Consider the following 18,536-nt stretch of genomic DNA (forward strand, 5'->3'; position numbering starts at 1 on the left):
ACATCATTTTATGTGGCACTCCAGAGCTTATTACTCGTATGGTTATCTTAATATAAAGGTTATTATCTTAAAGATAAATATTGTTTCTGGTTGGGAATATGAAAATATATGACAGTCACAAATAAAAAAAAAGATAAAATACTAAACTTAATGTGTCACAAAGGCCCTAAATGTCTGTTGCCAAAATGTATATAATAATATACGTAGTCCTAGTGTTTGCTTTACAGTGATGCTTTACAAAGATAATATACAAATTTGCAGTTAATAGCGCAGTAACCATAAGCTGCCACTGTGACATCAATACACATGCATGGAGATAAAATACACAGAATAAACATAGTGAAATGGCAGCAGTAAGCATTGCATTGTTATTGTTATTATTATTATAATGAGATGGTTGTTGGTTGTTGTCTGTGACGTACACTGATGAGCCGTAGACAGGCGAAGTAAATAACACTGATTCTAATTAACTCTTACTTCAACGACCTACAAGTCAAATGGAACGCACCACCACTGAGGCACGGTGAAAACGTGGGATCCCTGACTGACACAGGACCACATTCCCACGGTCATTAAAATAAATGGGACAAAACTGTGGATGATTGTTTGGTGTTATCGTGGTCCGATCGTTGTACATTACACTATCTCTTTACGAAGCCATGCTTATTAAAACTATTTGTTTTATTCTCGTGGCAGCTTTGGGGGACAGGAGCCTGCAGTTTGGAGTCATGGAACGCGTCAATCAAAATATTTTTTTACCATTTTTGGATCATGGTTTGTAGACCCCATGCAAAGTCATGGGGATGATGGTGTCGACCTCTGCCCTGGCCAACTCCCTCAGTCTCCTGGCATCTAGAACCAGCAGGAAACTTTGTTTCCTTGCTCCTGGTTTCACTACGATACTCAGCAAAACTCCTGCAAAACCAACACAACCACGCTGAGTACCAGACTGTACATGTCTGTCTACTAAACATGTTAAATTATCTGATTTAATGCAGTCTACATTATTTTTCTTTTACTTATATTTTAAACATTTCATTTTTTATTGTTCATTTCGTGATTTATAAAACATAAACATTAAAATTCTTGTAATTCTTCAGTCATCATCTGAAAAATGATGACTAAAGAGAAAGAGAGTCAAAGAAATGCATACCATTGTATAAAGTGTCACAGAATTATATAGTGGACAAAAAAAGAGTTAAAAAATAAATTCAAAAAGGTTCAAAAGTTTCTAACACAAGAAAATTAAACCTGTGACAATAATAATTATTCAAAACAATATCACAATATTGAAAAATAAGATTCAATTACAGTGTAATCTTTTTCTCTTGGTTATTTTTGCTAACTTGTAGTTTTTCTGCCCACATTTAATCCAGTGGCTAACATATTTAGCTATGTTTGTGCATGTATTTGTGGTCATGTGCAGACCCTACCATCATCCTCCTGTATGGCTCCAGGCGTGGGTACGAAGACCGGCTCTGATGGGTAACACTCCTCCTCCTGCCACACCCACGTCTCTTTGGTCTGAACGTTCAGCTTCACAATCTGCAGCAGTTCAACCAGAGACACCGGCAGCTTCCGTTAGTCACCGTGTGGGGGTTTTTTTCAGTATGTTTGAGTTTATGAATCACGTGGCCTAGTGGTCTCATTATTCAACAGACTGGCGTTTAACAACAACAACAACAAGGTCATCATCAGTTCAAGTCCCAGTGCTAATGAAACAGTCTTCTTCTCTATGGAGGCTGACATTCTCTTCAGGTGTTTCTGTGACACACTCTTACCCTGTCAGGGATGAAGTGGTTGAGCCCCAGGCCATAAGCAAAGGTATATTTCTTCCCACGACACCGAGAATAGTTAATCTGTGGAAACTCGAAGGCTGAGAGACACAGGGAGGGAGAAGCATTAACACAGAGACACAAAGACATAAGAAAACAAAAGAACTGGTAAAACTCCTGTAATATCCACCTAAATGTAACGTTTTGAACATATTTATTAGTATACTTGACTTATTATATACGTATATACAGTGGGGCTTTGAGATACGAACTCCCCGAAATACAAGTTTTCCACGTTACGAGTCAGCAATTCAGCAAAGATTTTCCAACATCGAGTTACCAGTGGTCAACCCAGCTCCATTTTTCCACTGTGTGGCGCTGTCTCCCTCACTGTCCCTCGCTGGTTATTTTACCCATTTTTAACAATAATATAAATGTTTTCTTAATTATTATTATTTTATATTATCAGTTGTTTGTTCATATTTATGTTTTTGATGTTTAGATGGGAGGTTTATTTAAAATAATATTTCTGGGGGGCTGGAACGAATTAAACTCATATCTTAAAGTCCCACTACATACTGTATATATACATATATACTGTATATAAGTTATGTATTTACATGGGCGAGCTTGACGACAGCCTACAAACGTGGGCTGCAGCAGGGAGGGTTTTGCAGTCACTTGCTTTACTGATATTTCAGTAGCTGTTTACACTGCCAGTGTACAAGTATTTGTGTGTATACTGTATATACACTGTATGTGTAAATGTATCTGTAAGTCACCCTGTCTTGGACCAGAGAAGAGGACTTCGGGTTCCAGCCACACGGTTCCATCACTGTGAAGAACAGCAGTTGCTGTGGTGTAGGGCAGAGAAACCAGGTTCTTCCCTTGTTCCTCCTGAAGAAACACACACAGAATTATAACCATCTGGTCGCCACTAAATCCTGTATATGACAGGGTGGTGCAGTGAAGCGAACGTGACTGAAGTCATAGATGGAACAAATTTCTTTTCTTTTCTTCTGCTTAAAATGTGTGTTTTTAGTTTCGCTTCTGACAAGGATTTGTTTTGATTATGAAAAGGTCGCCAAGTACTGTCAGTAGGGAAAAACATACTGACGACCAAACGGTCAGGACAAGGTGAAACAAGGTGAAAGTCATTTTGGCCTTTTAGTGTACTACAAATATCATTACAAGTGCTGTGAAACATGAACTAGATCCAGAGTGAAAAAGCAAACAGTGGTTTTTGATGATGGATGGGTGGATGGATGGATGGATGGATGGATGGATGGATGGATGGATGGATGATAGATAGATAGATAGATAACAAAAAAAAACAACATTGCAAAACATATGATCAGAGCGAAGATGACAGAGGCAGAAAACAGAAGAGAAACAACTCCTCACCTTGTGTAAGTCCAGAGGCAGTACGTATCTCCTGACCTCAGGCTGCGGAGCTCTCATGGCTGCTTTCTTCACCTCCTCCCACTCCTCCTTCACATTGGCCATGTACAGGTAGTTGTACACAAAGTCGTGGCTGCAGAGTCGGTAGACAGAGTAAGGAACACGAGTCAAACTCAGGTCCGGGGTCCAAATCTGGCCCGCAGTGTAATTATATTTGGACTGTAAATCATAATGAATGTGTACTAGAGTTTGTCCGCCAGTATATAGCCACTGTATACTGGCAGGATTTGTAGTATTAGTGGTGTATGCGCTATGGCTATGTTATAGCACATACACTTTTGATTGCTTTGTTGTTGGCCTGTGAAAAAAAAGATTTACATTAAAAAGGAACTGGAAAGAATACAGATAAAGAGACATCGTAGGAAACAAATATTACTGATGTGTGTTTTATTTCAAATTTAATTTCTCATGTTATTAATAATATTAACCTTTAGCTGTTCCAGATTCAATGTTTACATAAAACTAAAGTTTTGTTTCCTATGAAAAAAATCTACAATACAGATCTGGACAGAAGGGAAAACATGAACAATTACAGTCAATCTTTCAATAAATATTACATTTGGCTGAGACTTGGTCACAGTTTTGAATTTTGGCCGGGTGTGAATTTGACTCACCCTTTCCACGTGCAGAGGTCCACCACCATGAATCCATCTTCTTCGTAGGCGTTAATGTGGTGGAAGAGGTTAAAGGCTGAGCTTCTGAATTTGTAGTTGCTCAAATAGGAAGCAGGGTCTCGTTGGGCCAAATGGAACCACGTCTACACACAGACACACATCAGTACACACAAACACACAGAAATTCCAAACAACAGATAGGAAATTAGTGAATTAATGAATAAAAAAAGAAACGCTTGAAATAAGGTTGTTGATTAGCTGCTGACATTGTTGGAGAATCTGTTAACATGACAAGTCATGGTTAAAAAAAATTATTACACTGTCAATGCTCAAACAATTGAAACAGAATAAGAAGTTAGACTTTATTAGCGTAGCCTAGCCTCAAAAAATGAGTTTTACCACAAATTGTCATATCATCCTCTAATGAGACACGTACACATATAAATAAAGAGAAAGCTAATACTCAGTGTACTCTGAGAGTTCCCCCAGCAGTCTAGGCCTTTGGCAGCATAATACAGGCTTTGTTAAAGATTCACATTAACTTTTACAAATGTCAATTTTTTTTTCAAATATAGAATTTTACTTTAAAAAACTAGCTAACATATTTTTTTAAACAAATAATCAAAACAGTTTTTTAAGTTATAGAAAAGCAATTTTATTTTTATGTTTATGTTATAATACTGTATGTAAATATATAGAAAAATACTATTTTAAGCGAACCCTGAGAGTTTCCCAGCAGTCCACAGTGGACAATAACTTTTAACTTTGTCTCTTGACTCCACATTTGGAGCTGATTCCACATTAGAGAAGCCAGGGAACTGACGTTGGACCTCGACCTGAGCCTAGTAACCAGTAGTGCTTCAACAGCTTTTACCCCCATTCGTTCATTGCTTTCGAAACAGTCCATGTATGTGGTTCCTCTGACGCCCCAGGCCGACAGGAACTTGAGCAGGTTAATTTTCACCGGCTGCTCCACGACGACAAAGTAGTTGTCCGTCATCCCGAAGCTACACAGAGACAAGTAGACACGAAGACACTATGACGGAAAAATACAAATGTAAATAACTGTTGAAATAAAGATGTGTAGAGAGAAGGACGCGGCTGTTTCAGTGAAGTACTACTACAGTACCTGTGAACATAGGAGGGTTTTAACCTCTCACTGCTGGGCAGCTGAACAATGACCTCTGATTTCTCTATAGGATCTGATTTGTCTGCAAACAGTAAAACACAAACATTTGAGATGCTGTTTATTTTCATAAAATCGACTTCCCTTTTTTAGCTCAAGCCAGTGAATTCCAAAGTGGTACATAGAACTATTGTTGTTTACAGATCTAGCTATGCTGGCTATTAGCTACTAATTTAAGCTAATTCACTTCACATGTGTTAGTTTAGTTTGATCCTTAATCCTACAAAAAAGCACTGACAACCCTACAAGTGACAAGGTTGAAGACATCATGTACTGTAGCAATGAAGCTAACCTTGACATTTTTGAAAAATGTTTAAATACAAAAGAAATCTAATCCAGATATTTAAGGTGGAGTGTGTCTGACCTTTGACCCCAGTGTGTACTACAGACTTACCTTTCATAGCAGCTGGGATCTTGATGATGTTGTAGGCCAGACTCAAGTTCTTGCCAAAACAGTTACCGATGTTATAAACAGCGCCATCTGAGTCAGTGTGGGGGTGAGCCGTCACCCCGTTCACAGACACGTACTTACACAGGTCCACCTGAATGAAAATGTTGTCAAAAAATTGTCAAACCAGATATTGAGTTAACGTCACCAAAGACGGAGAAGAAAATTATGAGCAAAATTCAATAAGGGTTTTCATCTGGTAACTCTTTACCTTCTTCAACGTCTCTAGAGAATCAGGATCAACTTTAGTGATGTAGTTGGTTTCAGTGACAGCGTAGAAGTCCTCGCCAACCGGGTAGACATTCACCAGGCAGTTGTCAGTCACTTCAATGCTTTTGAAATAAGTAAAAAATCTGTAAGAAAAAAAAGAAACAAAATGAAGGGTACAGTCAGGACAACCCGCTGGACTCTGGGTCACTGTGATGACTCAGCAGGCACACTGGAGCCAATCAGGTGTTACTGATCACATTAACGATGGCTCAGGGAAGTAGATAGATAGATAGATAGATACGCTGTCACGGACGGACGGACGGACGGACGGACGGACGGACAGACAGACAGACAGACAGACAGACAGATAGATAGTTTACCTGGAGAAGATGTTCTTGCAGGGATCTGGATAGGCTGCTGTGCCAAACTCAGTCATGACCACACGGTTCTCAGTCATGGCACGGACATATGCATCTGACTTGATAAACCTGAGAGTACACACACACACAGGTCACACACCCATTGTTGAACCAGGCACCACTGAGCATCCTGCAGCTGATTCTATAGACTGTGAACTGTGAGACCACTTCTGCTTAGTCAGACAAACTGATTCCAGGAGGATTTTTGTAGCACCTGTGGCTGATTATTGTGGTTGTCTCTTCGAGCAGCATTCCTTTTTAATGAATTTAATGAATTTTAGAGTCAGCTGTTTGCTGCTTGCACATCTGCGTACCTCTCTGCACCCACAATAAATCAATGTATGTCGCAAATGTGCATCTGGACCTGCCTCAGCATAAAGTGAAGGTTCTAATATATGACATGTGAAGGAATGTGTGTATTAGGCAGGATCCGGAGCTTCCCTCCTATTCACACCTTTTACACTTCTGATAAAAAGTTCATACTGTCACCACTATATAAGGTCATAGGTCAGAACTAACCCTTACCTCCTGTAGTAGGTCACCTGACCCCTTTTCAGGTCAAACTTGTGCATCAGAGCCTGTCCATCGAACAGGTGTCGCAAAGGTTGTCCCCCGATCTCAAAAAGTCCAGGGCCCACCCTGAGAAGGCTGCCGCTCAGCCATGATGGTATCACACCTGTGCATGCACACGCACACACGCAGTGTGAGAGCTCAAAGACAAAAAAAAGTACTACAGTATTATCACAGTTATATATATATCCACTTCTGCTCAGTCCTACCAATGATCTTGGCAGGTATCGGTTCACTCAGCTCCTCCACTGTCTCAAAGATCTTCTTGTAGCCGGCAGCAGGATGCTCCACACTTGAAAAAAAAAAAAAAAGAATTAATGTATGACTGGGTAATACAAGCATCAATGTCAAATGTTACCCCTCAAATCAGTTTGTTTTGTCATATTTAGACATTTTATGTTGTTTAAGATATGTTTATAACGTTTTTTCATATATATTATTACTATTTGCATATACATATATACAGGAATGAGAGGTTAAATTTTTTTCCTTCTCATATTCACATTTCTGACTCTTTCCTTTCACTCCTGCAGGATCAACTGTGGTACTGATAGTCTCGGCATAATGTCATAAGGTTTTCACTCATACTGCAAATATATGCAAATATATGCATGTATTATATATGCAAATATATGCACTTATTAGTGTGAGTAAAGTTTTCCAAAAATCAAGTTAACACTGGTTTTACAGTACACTTTTTTCAGCTTGCTTGCTAACGGCAAAGAAAAAAGAAAACTAAAAAACTGAACAGATGTTTCATCGGTATCCAGGATGCTTGCTACTGTTCTGGACATTATTACAGTATCTTCAGAAATACCTCTTACTTTATTTTAAGTTTCTTAAATAACTTTATATTTATTTGAAGGTCTTTAAAATGACAGAGTTTTTGATGATAATTTTGCCTTTCTGTTTCAAGAGATTTTTAACAAACATTTGTTTGTGCAACAGCTAAATATATTCAAGACAATAGAATAGACACTTCCTGTTTTTTTGGGGTTTTTTTTTTTTTTTTGCTGTTTCTTGCAAAATGTTAACTTAAAAACAAGGCAAAACAATCATTCTCCGTCATCATATCATCACAAAAAACAACTTTTTAACCTTTAAAGGTAAACCCTTCCATCCTCAAACCCATTTGTCAAATAAAGGCCTGTTTTACTCACCGACTGACCATGTTGCTGTTAGCTTCTCACACACTGGGCAGAGGACACAAAAATAACACAAACTTTCCTGAGATGTGAGAGAAAAGTCCGCCCCCCCTGCTTCTTATGTACCCGTAGTTCTACTCCTCCCCCGTTTTCATCCACTTACCCATTTGCATTCCCTCGCCTTTCCTTGCCTTGTCACTTCATTTACATGGTCTTCCTCCCTCCTTGTCCCCCTTCTTCTACCTTTCTTGCCTTGCGTTCTCTCTCCCCTCCCCCTCCTCTCTGTCCTTCCCCCTCTCTGTCCCCGAACAAGCCAGTTTTTTGTCCCTTCTCTTTTCATCCGTCTGGCCTTGTGCAGAATGTCCCAAAACAAGTTCTTAGAACCAAACTGTTAAATGATGTTAGTCAAACCAATAAAGTCGGCTTTGGGGAGAGCTGTTGTTGCTGTTGGTTCACTGTGTGTGTGTGTGTGAGAGAGAGAGTCAAAGGAATCCAATTTAATTAATACCAGATGTCTGTGAGAAACTCAAATCAGCAAAGTCTAGAAGAAGAGAGAATAGCAAAAACATGGGTGAGAGGGAGAGGTTACCAGCGTCCCCTTTAGACCTTAAGACATGAGGAATGAAGTTTACATAAAAATGACCTAACAAAGGGTTTTGTTAGGGCAAGGGTTTGGTACTGGGACACAGAAAAAAAATACAATTTCTTATTTCACGCTATTCTGCATGGTATTTTATTGTGAAAACCTGTCACTTTTCTCTTTATAGGGTACTTTTCCCACAGCTTGTAGTTGTGTTATAAAATCACTAATCAAATAACCTGTAATTAAAGGGAACCATTTCATCAAAAAACGGTGGCACCCAATTTTTTGCAGCGCCCCCCTTGGGTAGATGGAAGTATTGCACACCCCCACACCTCTTCATTGACAAGTTTACAGCAATTGTTTCAGATGCATTTAATTATGAAATGTTTTTCAGATAAAACTAAATTTCTAATTGAACATAAAAAATACAATTTAAAATTGTAAATTCAAACTAGTGAATTTTCAAGACAATAGAATAGACACTCAATCAAAAAGTGAAATTCCCTCAACAATTTCCTCGTTTTGAAAGTGAAATTCCCTCAACAATTTCCTCACTTTCCAATAGGGTATACGACTGCTATGCATCCTATAGTTTGCTCACCTCCTTCCACATTGGGAACTGCTGAAGAATCAGAATCAACTTTACAGGCCAAGTATGAGAGCACATACAAGCGGACCAAACAATAATAAAAGTTTCTTATGCTTATACTGGCTTTTAACTCTCGATTGTTTTTTGTCCTACTTTTGCTTCTTGCATTAAGTATTTGGGATTTCTTTCTTTATCTTTCACGTTGTGTTTACTTGCTCTTGTTCTTTTCTCACCTTTTCCATAAACTTACAAACGTGTATATTTTGGGGCATTAATTTTTTTTGTTTTAAAGTTCACACACCTCTCAGTTGAACAAACTGAGTAGGACAAACAGTAGGACTAATAATGATAATGTGTTTTTCTTAGATTGGAAGAAAAAAAAACAACAGACAGTAAATCACAAATATTAAAAAAAATAAACAAACAGCTGAGACAAGTTTAATTCCATGAATTCTGCATAGTAAGAAATGTAAAGGATTCTGACTCACTGTACATCACTGCTGAAGATTGCATAATAGTTACACACATACAAACAAGTAACACTATCAATAAAAACAGACAAACAGGTAGCAGGGTAGATAATATACTTCATATAAACCAAGACACAGTAAAAGTTTGCACCTTCTCACGCAATTCAAATCGTGCAACTTCTACGTTTAAACCGCCATCATCATCAAATCAGCAGGGTAAAAATAATCTAACAAAATAGCTCGAGGTGTGATGACACCTGGGGAGGGGGCAATTAATATGGAATTAAATAAGTATAAATAAACCATTCTGATGATCGACATTAACTTGTTGTCCATTCACAGTCTGCAAATCTTTAAAAAAACTCTTTAGAGAACCTGTAATCTGTAGTATACAAACAAAAGAACAAAGAATCTACAAATTCTCCCAAATGACAAAAGAATTCTGGTTATTTTCACAGATGAACCAGTGACACCAGACTTGCATTGATGTAAAACAAATAAAAACATAAAAACAGTGTTAGGAAGAAAAGACAAGAAAAAGAGGATGAAGAAAAAAAAACATTTATGAACAGAATAGTAAAAAAAAAAAAAAAAGTTATATACAGTTTTAACTGCCTTCATTGTAAACTAATGTCAGCACAGATGACATGTTCTAACATCACACCCTTAACTCTTGTACAACCAACAGCACAAAAAAGAAACATCCAGAAACCCTCAGCTTCAGTGCAGCACAGACGATCTGCTGACCTGCTCTCGTCTCAGTTCCTGATGCTGAAGGCTTTGGTTTTCTTGATGGTGAGGAGAGCAGGTTTAATCTTTGGTTTGTGCTCTGCCTTGTTCTCCCTGTCTGTTGGTGGGACCCGTCTGTGGTAGATCTCTGGGTACTGCTTCTGGAACTACACATACACACAGAAGCAGAACTCATTTTAACCTTTTGTGCAAATAAAACACATGTTCAGTTATAGAGTGGGGCTGATGTTTTACCAGCTTCAATTTCTTGCGTCTGTCCTTCTCACTGATGTTCTGGTCCGTCAGCAGGATTTCTAGTAACTCCTCCATGGCCTGCTGGGAAGACGCCTGCTTTTGCTGTTCAAACTCTGCGCCGCTAATCTGGCGGCAGAAAGCAAACACGGGCACCGGAGTACACACAGGATCTTCACGGTTGAGGTTAGACGCATCATCAATGGGAATCTGGAGTAAACACAGGAAATAAATACTGTAGGCACAAAACTTGGGCTGCCAGCACCACCTACAGGATAAAATTTCAGTTTTGCAGCCGTGGCACAGGGACTGTAAATTATCAACACCAGATATACACCACACATGGGAAGCCCAGTTACAATGCAGCTTTTAATCACATGGTGGCAGTAATCCGTCAGCCTGTTCTTTAACAAGCTCTTCTCTACGCTAGCTATAGCAAAAAGTACTGAGAAGTTTCCCTAAAAACAAAAAATGAAGACGAAAGTCGTTCACCCCGGCCCCCCCAAAAAACGAAATTTTTGCGTAGGTACAATCCAGACTTCATCCAATCTAATATTTAATAGTTAGCAAGTAAAATATTTTGTTCTCTTCTGTGCATGGCAGTATTGCAATCTAACAGTCCTGGGATGCGTTGGAGAAAAAAGTACTGTGTGCTGTTATAATGTTATGGTAATACCTGTACTGTCCGCAGGTAAAGCACATGGTCACTGATGGCACTGAGCAGGTACTGAGGAACAGACAGGATGCTCTGCTGATGGTCCATGAGAAACGACACCAGTCTGGTGGCTAACAGTTCGTCCAAATCACACTCTTCAGCGCTGCCCAGGACGCAGCCCGAAAAGGTGTGAACCATCTGATTTACACACACACACACACACACACACAGAAGTTTAAGTGAAGTAAGAGAGAAGAAGTAAGTACCGATAACAAACGCAGCTGCCACACTCTGGTTACCAGTGTTCTGGTGCCGATGGCGGGGTGGAGACGAGGCATGTCCACGTTCTGGCTGATACGTGACATCATCCTCATCAGGAGCTGCAACTTCCTGCGAGAGGCAGGAGGAAGGAGGAGGGTGCAAAGCTGAAGGGCCTCAATGGCTACGCGCTCACACTGAGGGTGGAGGACGCCTAGACAAAAAGATACGTACAAGGACACACACAGGTACTTATACACTAATGATCACCCAGCCATGTGAACTATATGTAACACAGAAGCAAAAGTTGACTTGTCACTCTTCATATCCACATTCATCCATCACTGGTATATGACACCAACTGGAATGGATGGATGGACGGATGGATGATCTGATGGTGGATTAATGATGAGATTAATAAACTACTTTTATGGAGTAAAATGAACAGAGAAGACATTCTACAACTGACTTTTCAACAACTATCTTCAGGGGCCAAAAAACCATCACTGGTTTTTAACTTTGGATTTTAATCTTTTTCCATAGTTTCTCCTCTTTGGAAAATTTAAAAGATTTCCTGACTGTTGCCTTGGCAAGTGCTAAGATGGGTGTACTTTCAGTTTCCTTCAGTTTATTCAAATTGAGAACACCTCGTTCTTTCTCTTAATGAATATATATTTCATTTATTTGTTACCTTGTGCAACCAAAAATAAACAGAATAAATGTTAAACTTTAAACCACTCATAATCATCCTAAAACCCTGGGGAGAGACTTGGTGTTATATTACTGCATATAAATTAACATTATATGAATCAAAACTGTGAGTTAAACTGTCATGACAGGAGTGGTGAGTTAAGAGGTTTGCGTACATAACATGGTTAGATGTTAAATGGAGTTAGTGTGATTAGACTGTAACGCAGAAGCAGAGACCGATTCTGTGGGTGGTGGGCAAAGACTCTTACTGTGCTCAGGTTTTTGTCGAAGGCAGCGGAAGCTGCTGCTGGTGCTTGGAACACCGACAGGACGTTTAAACAGAGACAGAGGACGTGGTGGCTTGGACACATCCATAGAGCTGAGGCAGCGGCGGACGACAGCAGGGGCAGACGGTGCCCAGAGATTAGAGGTACTGGAGGTGGGTCTAGGCCCACCAGCTCCTGTAGCAGCGTGGGACTCTAGAGCTTTGGCAGCAGCAGATGGAGACAAGGGGAAGAGAGGATGGTGGGGAAAAGAAGAGGAGGAAGAAGAGGGAGGAAAGGAGGAGACTGAGGAAGGACCTGAAGACGAGGAGTGATGTGAGGTGGTTGGCATGTTTACATTGAAGCAGCTGGTTGCTCGACCCTGCAAGGGGGTTTCCTTGACATCTTCTTCTCTACATTCTACAACAATGTCCAGAAAGCTGCCGACACTGTGGGGCCGTAGGTGGCACAAACGCTTGGAACCCAGCAGTCCAGAAGTTGAACTGCTTCTGGTTCTAACTACTGGAGCGATTCCACATGTAACAGAGCCTGAATAAATATGGGGTGTAGTGACAGGGAGACCGTCCTCTTGTGTCCTGCTGCTGTTGGTGGTAGTAAAGGACACCAGGCTGTCAGTGGACAGAAACAGCTGCTGTCGGCTTAGAGGAGCACCATCATCAAGGATCGTCTCCAGTGAGCAGCTCCTGGTCTGAGGTCTCACAGAAGCACCAGTGTTTAGACTCATGAGGCTGCCGCCAAACTGTGCGTCTCTCGCTGCACCTCCCTTCAGCGCCACCAGTCGTGACTGGAGTTTTCCACCCAGCACGTCTCTCATGGGGGACTCGGTCTCGTCGCACGTGCCCTGGCGGAGGAGTGAGAGGAGGAGACACTCTGTGGAGCGGAACGATGCCTTGGCCGGGGGAGGGACTGAGGGGAAGTCAGACTTCTTGCGTTTCCCATGTTGTTGCGTAGTGGGTGTTGCTACATAGCCACATAACACTGAGAGGGGATGCAGACCAGACAAGCAAGAAGGGGCAAGGCCAAGCAGAGCAGGCAGAGTGTCAGTAAGAAGGAGGGAGAGAGGCAAGTTAGTTTAAAACAACCGCTTTCACATACAGACAAACCTGCTGCTCAGAGACAACACATAAAAGAGAACAGGATATAAAGCTGCTCATGTGGCTGTTAGCAATCCACAAACACACGTCACAACAACCCAAACCTGTGTTAGGGGTCAAGAGTCAAACAAATTGTAAAAATTGTGCATTAACACTGTGGACATATCTGCCAAAAAACATGTACCACAAACGACAGCAAATCCTCAAAAAGACATCTAGGTCATCAAACAGGAACCAGTGCACCTACCCAGGACGTTGATAAACAGTTCATACAGTTCGAATGTGAGTAAAGGCTCTGGGAGGCTGTAGAAATAATCAGACACTGTTTTGAAGACATCCCTTTCAAAGCCAGGATACGCAGGCTGTGTACCGTCATACTTGGTCCCTGGAAGACACACAGCAGTAAGTCTTTTCAGCCAACATCTCATAGATTGGCAAGAGTTCAAAATAAAAAGGTTAGTTATAATGTTTTTTTAAATAAATCATATATTAACAGCAATCTATATTACTTAAGATCATTAATTGTTTAAGCATGTTTTTGCAGCAATCCATCACCAAAGTGAGCAGGGGGCAGCTTTAAGCGCCCGGGGAGCAGTGTGAGGGGATGGTACCATGCTCAGTGCACTTCAGTGGTAACTTGGAAGCTGGTGGGCTCAAACCTGAAACGTTACGGAGCCAAGTCCACTTCCTTAACCACCAAGACACCGCTGCCCAGACACATTTATAGTTTGACACCTAATGGAAAGGAGTGTGTAGGTCATGCCTCTACTCACAGTTGGCCAAGCTCTTCATAGCAGACAACACCCAGTGAGGAAGGTCGTCTAGAGACAAATAAATGACAGGTTGGACTGGTTGACAGGCGGGGTAAATGGTACTGCAGACACAAGTACAAACTGAATGAACTTACTGCTCTTGTCCTCCAGTGTGACCACTCCATGCTTGTTGACTTTGGTCATGTTATGGATGATGTGCTGTGGTTTGATGTGACACTGGTTTAAAACTCCATCGAGAGAGGCCAGATCCAGAATCCTCTGCAGGCTTAAACACCACACACAAAGATCCACAGCATACCAGACTTTAAGGCAATAGTTATGTACAAATGTGTTTGTTGGGGGTTGGGGAGTGGACAACAGTCCTATTAATTGCAAGATTGCTAATTTTAGGACATGACTCAACTGCATGTATCTGAGTTGAGCCTATAGTTAAATAATGTAGTGGATATGCAGTAAAAAAAAGAAAGATATAGATGTTTTACTGGATTAGAGTGATGTCCTTCCAGATCTCCTGCTCATCATCTAGTGTCAGCTCTCGTCTTGGCATCTGCTGTTCTTCCAAAAGGCCATTCTCTGCCCCCGCCTGGAGGGCAGGATCAACATTTTCCTGAAGGACACACCAAAAACAAACATATTCTTTCATTATTCTGTACTGTGCTAAAAAACAGGCACTTCACAAAAAACATTTTGTCTCTACTTAAGATCATGAATAGTTACACTAAATAGGTACTGTGTGATTAAATGAAAATTATATATATATATAAAATTATATTTCTTTATCATACCAGTGTCTCCTTCTCCCCTTTCTTAGCACTTCTAAACCTGAAGTCTTTAAATGAAGGTCTTTTCTTTAAGGAGCCTGGAGTGGATGCTTTGGCTGGACACGGAATTGGTTTAAGAGGTGAAGTGGAGGGAAACCTAGGAGGAAAAAAGAGAGAAGATTGATTGTGCTATATTTCACATACAAAATGTTGGTATCGTTTGTTTTATAGACAAAACTATATCTTATTTTCCCCTTTACTCTTAAGCCCTTGTCTGACCTATATAGCGAGCTGTTGTCATCCAGGTCTTCTGTGCCCCAGCGACCCTTCACATCTTCAATCACATGGTTTTTAAGAAACTTCTTCAGGAGCTGCACCGTCTGTTGCCTGGTCACATCAGGGCCAAAGTTGCTGTTGCTAACGAGCAGCTGGTGGAGCCAGTCCACAGCGGCAGAGGAGGTGAAGCATGAGGAGTAGTTACGAAAGTTTTGACGATGTTTCCTAAGGGGCATGCCAGTCCGAAACAGACGAGTGACTTCATTCCACTGAAACATGACACGGACAGGGTTCACTGTCACTTTATGCTGACAAAATCCAAAAGAAGTGATACCATCCAGTTTTCTTCTATTGTTCAGATTATTTCACCTAGTGAAAGTATAGCCCTAGGCTGAATCTGGATTGTGTTGCTTTCTTCAAGTTAGATGAGTTTGCATCTATTTTGTTTGTTAGTTACACTAGTTACAGCTAGTCTTAAATTGTTACTACTTTAGTTTACTTTTTTATGTTTTTCTTTTACTGACAGAACACCATTAATATTATGGTTGTAAATAATGTGATAGAAATTCACATTCTAATCCGCACCATAAAATGTATTCTGTTTTTTAATTGCTATATATATATATATCTTTGTGTTTTCTCTGTCCTTTTGTTACTGCAGCATGTTAATTTCCTCTGTCTGAGAGAAGTATATTTTCCTCTAATCTAAAATCCTCAAAACATGTTTTAACCTTTTGTTTGTCTTATTAAGCCTATTTCTTAACGAGGTTGGAGATATTTGTGCAAGTTTTTGGTTGATTTGAGCCAGTCTTCTGAACATCTTTAAAGTTGAGTGAGTTATCCTTGTGTTATTGTATTGCTATTGTCCTGTCGACTGTTTTAGCTAACAATTAGTTATCGTTGTTACATGATTAATTACTGGATTAATTTAACGTAATTAATTTACATTGATTACATGATTATGAGAAGCATGCGAAACAAGGTCTAAAAGACAGGAGCAACAGGAAATCTGTTTAATAACAATAATAACGACAATAAAACAGAAACAGTCTGCCCCAGTATTTGTACTCGTCAAAACTTCCCACGTACGTTAAGCTATTTACCCCGATAAAAATGTTAAAACCTACCAACTTTGTGGCTCGATACGGTCCGGGAGTGATAATATGGGAACTCATATTTTTCACAAAAATACGACTATGTTCACTTCATCCGACTACAGAAACAGTTTAAAATACCCATCAAGCAGACAGCTCAACGGTATGTTCGGCTGTGGAGTGACTGGCTTCTCGCCGTCTGTTCAAAATTACGAGCCGTTGTCACCTCGCACCGTATTGGACAGCGATGCATCACGTGGTCAAAAACGACAGGAAGTGGAGAGGACCAAAACAAAAGCCGCCATTGATGTGTTCTATGTGCGAAATATAACGAAGAGAAACGTGCCATTGAAATTCTTAAACTATTATATAACTGTATAAAAGTGACTTTTTTAAACCACAGAAACGTTATGTGTCAAAACTCAAGGCCTTAGTTCTGTTTGAGGGGTATACATTTTTTTTTTACAAAACAGGAGACATGTCATGTAATATAAATTGAAATAATGAACATAAAAATGACACAAATTAGAAGAAATAGTTAAAAGTTAGCCATTAAATATTTAAAATAACTTTTAAAATGGTCAGTTTACCAAATGTTTCAAACAATAGGTTATTCAAAGTTAGCTCAGAAAATTTGAAAAAGTTCCCCAAATCTGTGAGAAGTTGCACAGAATTACCCTGTAATGTAAGAGGAAAAAAGTTGGAGAAATAATGCTGAGAAATAATCAAATTGCTTAGACCCATATAAGGGGCACTTCTGTATATGGACTAGACATATGGACATGTTATTAAAGATGTATTTATGACTACAGAAATGCTAGAATACTGTAATTCCTGATCACAAAAAGATGCATTTTACATTTCACCTTTGTGTCAGTGTTTTATATTATATATTTACCTATTGTACCCACTAATGTCCTAACAATGAGCACACATTACCATATCCTCAATTGCCACAGGAGAAGGGAGAGACACAAAAGAAAGAGGAGGTGAGAGGCATTTTCAAAGAAACAGGAGGAGGAGCCACAACTGACCACTACTTTAGACATGTTAATGTATGACAACATTACACTAAACATCTGTTCTAAGTTCTAATGTTAATTTTTAGGTTAAATATATATTTAATTACTTTTAGAAAAGGCATATCCACGTGTGCTGCATGAACAGTGGCAGATGAAGTTTTCTCAGATCCTCTTTTTCTATAAGGAGCTTGAAGTGGATGCATTTCTATTGTTTCAATTACTTAATTGGCCAGCTAAGTAATTTATTTTTCCATCATCTTTTTATAGATTAACTTCGGGGCCATTTTAAAACAGTTTGGTAAAAGGTTTTGTAAAGTTTGGTTGTATGAAAGGAAACAAAATAATTATTTTTGTCCTTATATCTGGGGTAGTTACAACAATAGTTCTCATTTTAATTTGGTCCAGCATTTATGCCAGTTTGTCTTCCTGATGCAGACCAACAATTTCATACCATTTCAAACCAATATCATTGCAGTTTTTGTAAACTAATGAGTAAGGCCTCCCCAACTAGTCATCAGGACCTTTTTGTTTGGGAATTACATTTTTTTATTTTACAATTACATGTTTAGCATGTAGGGTTATGTTTAGCTATGTAGATGCATATTAATCTTGTACTATGGCACAGAAGTTTATTAGGACCAAGTTCCAATACCTTTGACTTTCGATTGTTAATATAATTGCACTTTAGGCAAAAATACGTTTATTTTTTAAGTGTCGAAATGTTTCTTAAAAAAAAAACAATTTAGTGTGCTGTACGAAAGAATGTCAAAGGAAAAAAAATATAATGTTACTTTATAAAAATGCCGTGACCCGGATTCGAACCGGGGTTGCTGCGGCCACAACGCAGAGTACTAACCACTATACGATCACGGCGAGCTATCCTATCGGACGGGAGCAGTCAAATATCCGACACAACACATAACTAATCTGTTTGCAATCGGTTTTTGTCTTTTTTTCTATGTAGCTCGAGAGATCAACAAACACTCCCACAATAAAGTACAACTTATTATTATTATTTACGTGTAAACACAGGATCTCTTGTGATCAACAAACTTAAAAACATGTGAATCATATAAATTACATTGCATATCTAGTGATCATGAAATGAACGAAAACTGTATTAATGACGAGAACAATTATATTGGCGTATTATTTATTTTCTCTAGCGCTTGTAACGT

General features: G+C 39.5%; 2 protein-coding genes and 1 non-coding gene across 4 annotated transcripts; all 3 read right to left on the minus strand.

Annotated features, from left to right (window-relative positions):
- Nucleotides 1–74: 74 nt before the first annotated feature.
- Nucleotides 75–8,233, minus strand: LOC103399738 (retinal Mueller cells isomerohydrolase-like). The gene is made up of 14 exons (XM_008338377.3): nt 7,844–8,233; nt 6,893–6,975; nt 6,639–6,789; nt 6,075–6,182; nt 5,696–5,837; nt 5,431–5,578; nt 4,980–5,061; nt 4,725–4,857; nt 3,851–3,993; nt 3,180–3,309; nt 2,558–2,672; nt 1,782–1,876; nt 1,434–1,545; nt 75–915 (listed from the first exon to the last, which is right to left on the minus strand). Exons 1-14 carry the CDS (start codon nt 7,852–7,854, stop codon nt 770–772), a joined length of 1,599 nt encoding a protein of 532 aa, XP_008336599.1. The 5' UTR covers nt 7,855–8,233; the 3' UTR covers nt 75–769.
- A 1,173-nt stretch (nt 8,234–9,406) lies between these two features.
- depdc1a (DEP domain containing 1a) lies at nt 9,407–16,799 on the minus strand. Of its 2 annotated transcripts, XM_008338397.3 has the most exons (12): nt 16,370–16,799; nt 15,246–15,511; nt 14,991–15,123; nt 14,688–14,812; nt 14,340–14,470; nt 14,206–14,253; nt 13,680–13,817; nt 12,324–13,316; nt 11,406–11,578; nt 11,128–11,304; nt 10,455–10,661; nt 9,407–10,366 (listed from the first exon to the last, which is right to left on the minus strand). In XM_008338397.3, exons 1-12 carry the CDS (start codon nt 16,415–16,417, stop codon nt 10,229–10,231), a joined length of 2,577 nt encoding a protein of 858 aa, XP_008336619.1. In that variant the 5' UTR covers nt 16,418–16,799; the 3' UTR covers nt 9,407–10,228. The 2 variants fall into 2 exon arrangements, with proteins under 2 accessions (XP_008336619.1, XP_024909952.1); XM_025054184.1 differs by lacking the exon at nt 12,324–13,316 and having other exon boundaries at nt 16,370–16,598.
- Nucleotides 16,800–18,159: 1,360 nt separating this feature from the next.
- Nucleotides 18,160–18,231, minus strand: trnah-gug (transfer RNA histidin (anticodon GUG)). The gene has a single exon. It is a non-coding gene; the product is annotated as a tRNA-His (tRNA).
- Between the last annotated feature and the right edge of the window lie 305 nt (nt 18,232–18,536).

The sequence above is a fragment of the Cynoglossus semilaevis genome, chromosome 2 (assembly GCF_000523025.1).
Source record: "Cynoglossus semilaevis isolate Cse_v1.0 chromosome 2, Cse_v1.0, whole genome shotgun sequence".
NCBI lineage: Eukaryota > Metazoa > Chordata > Actinopteri > Pleuronectiformes > Cynoglossidae > Cynoglossus > Cynoglossus semilaevis.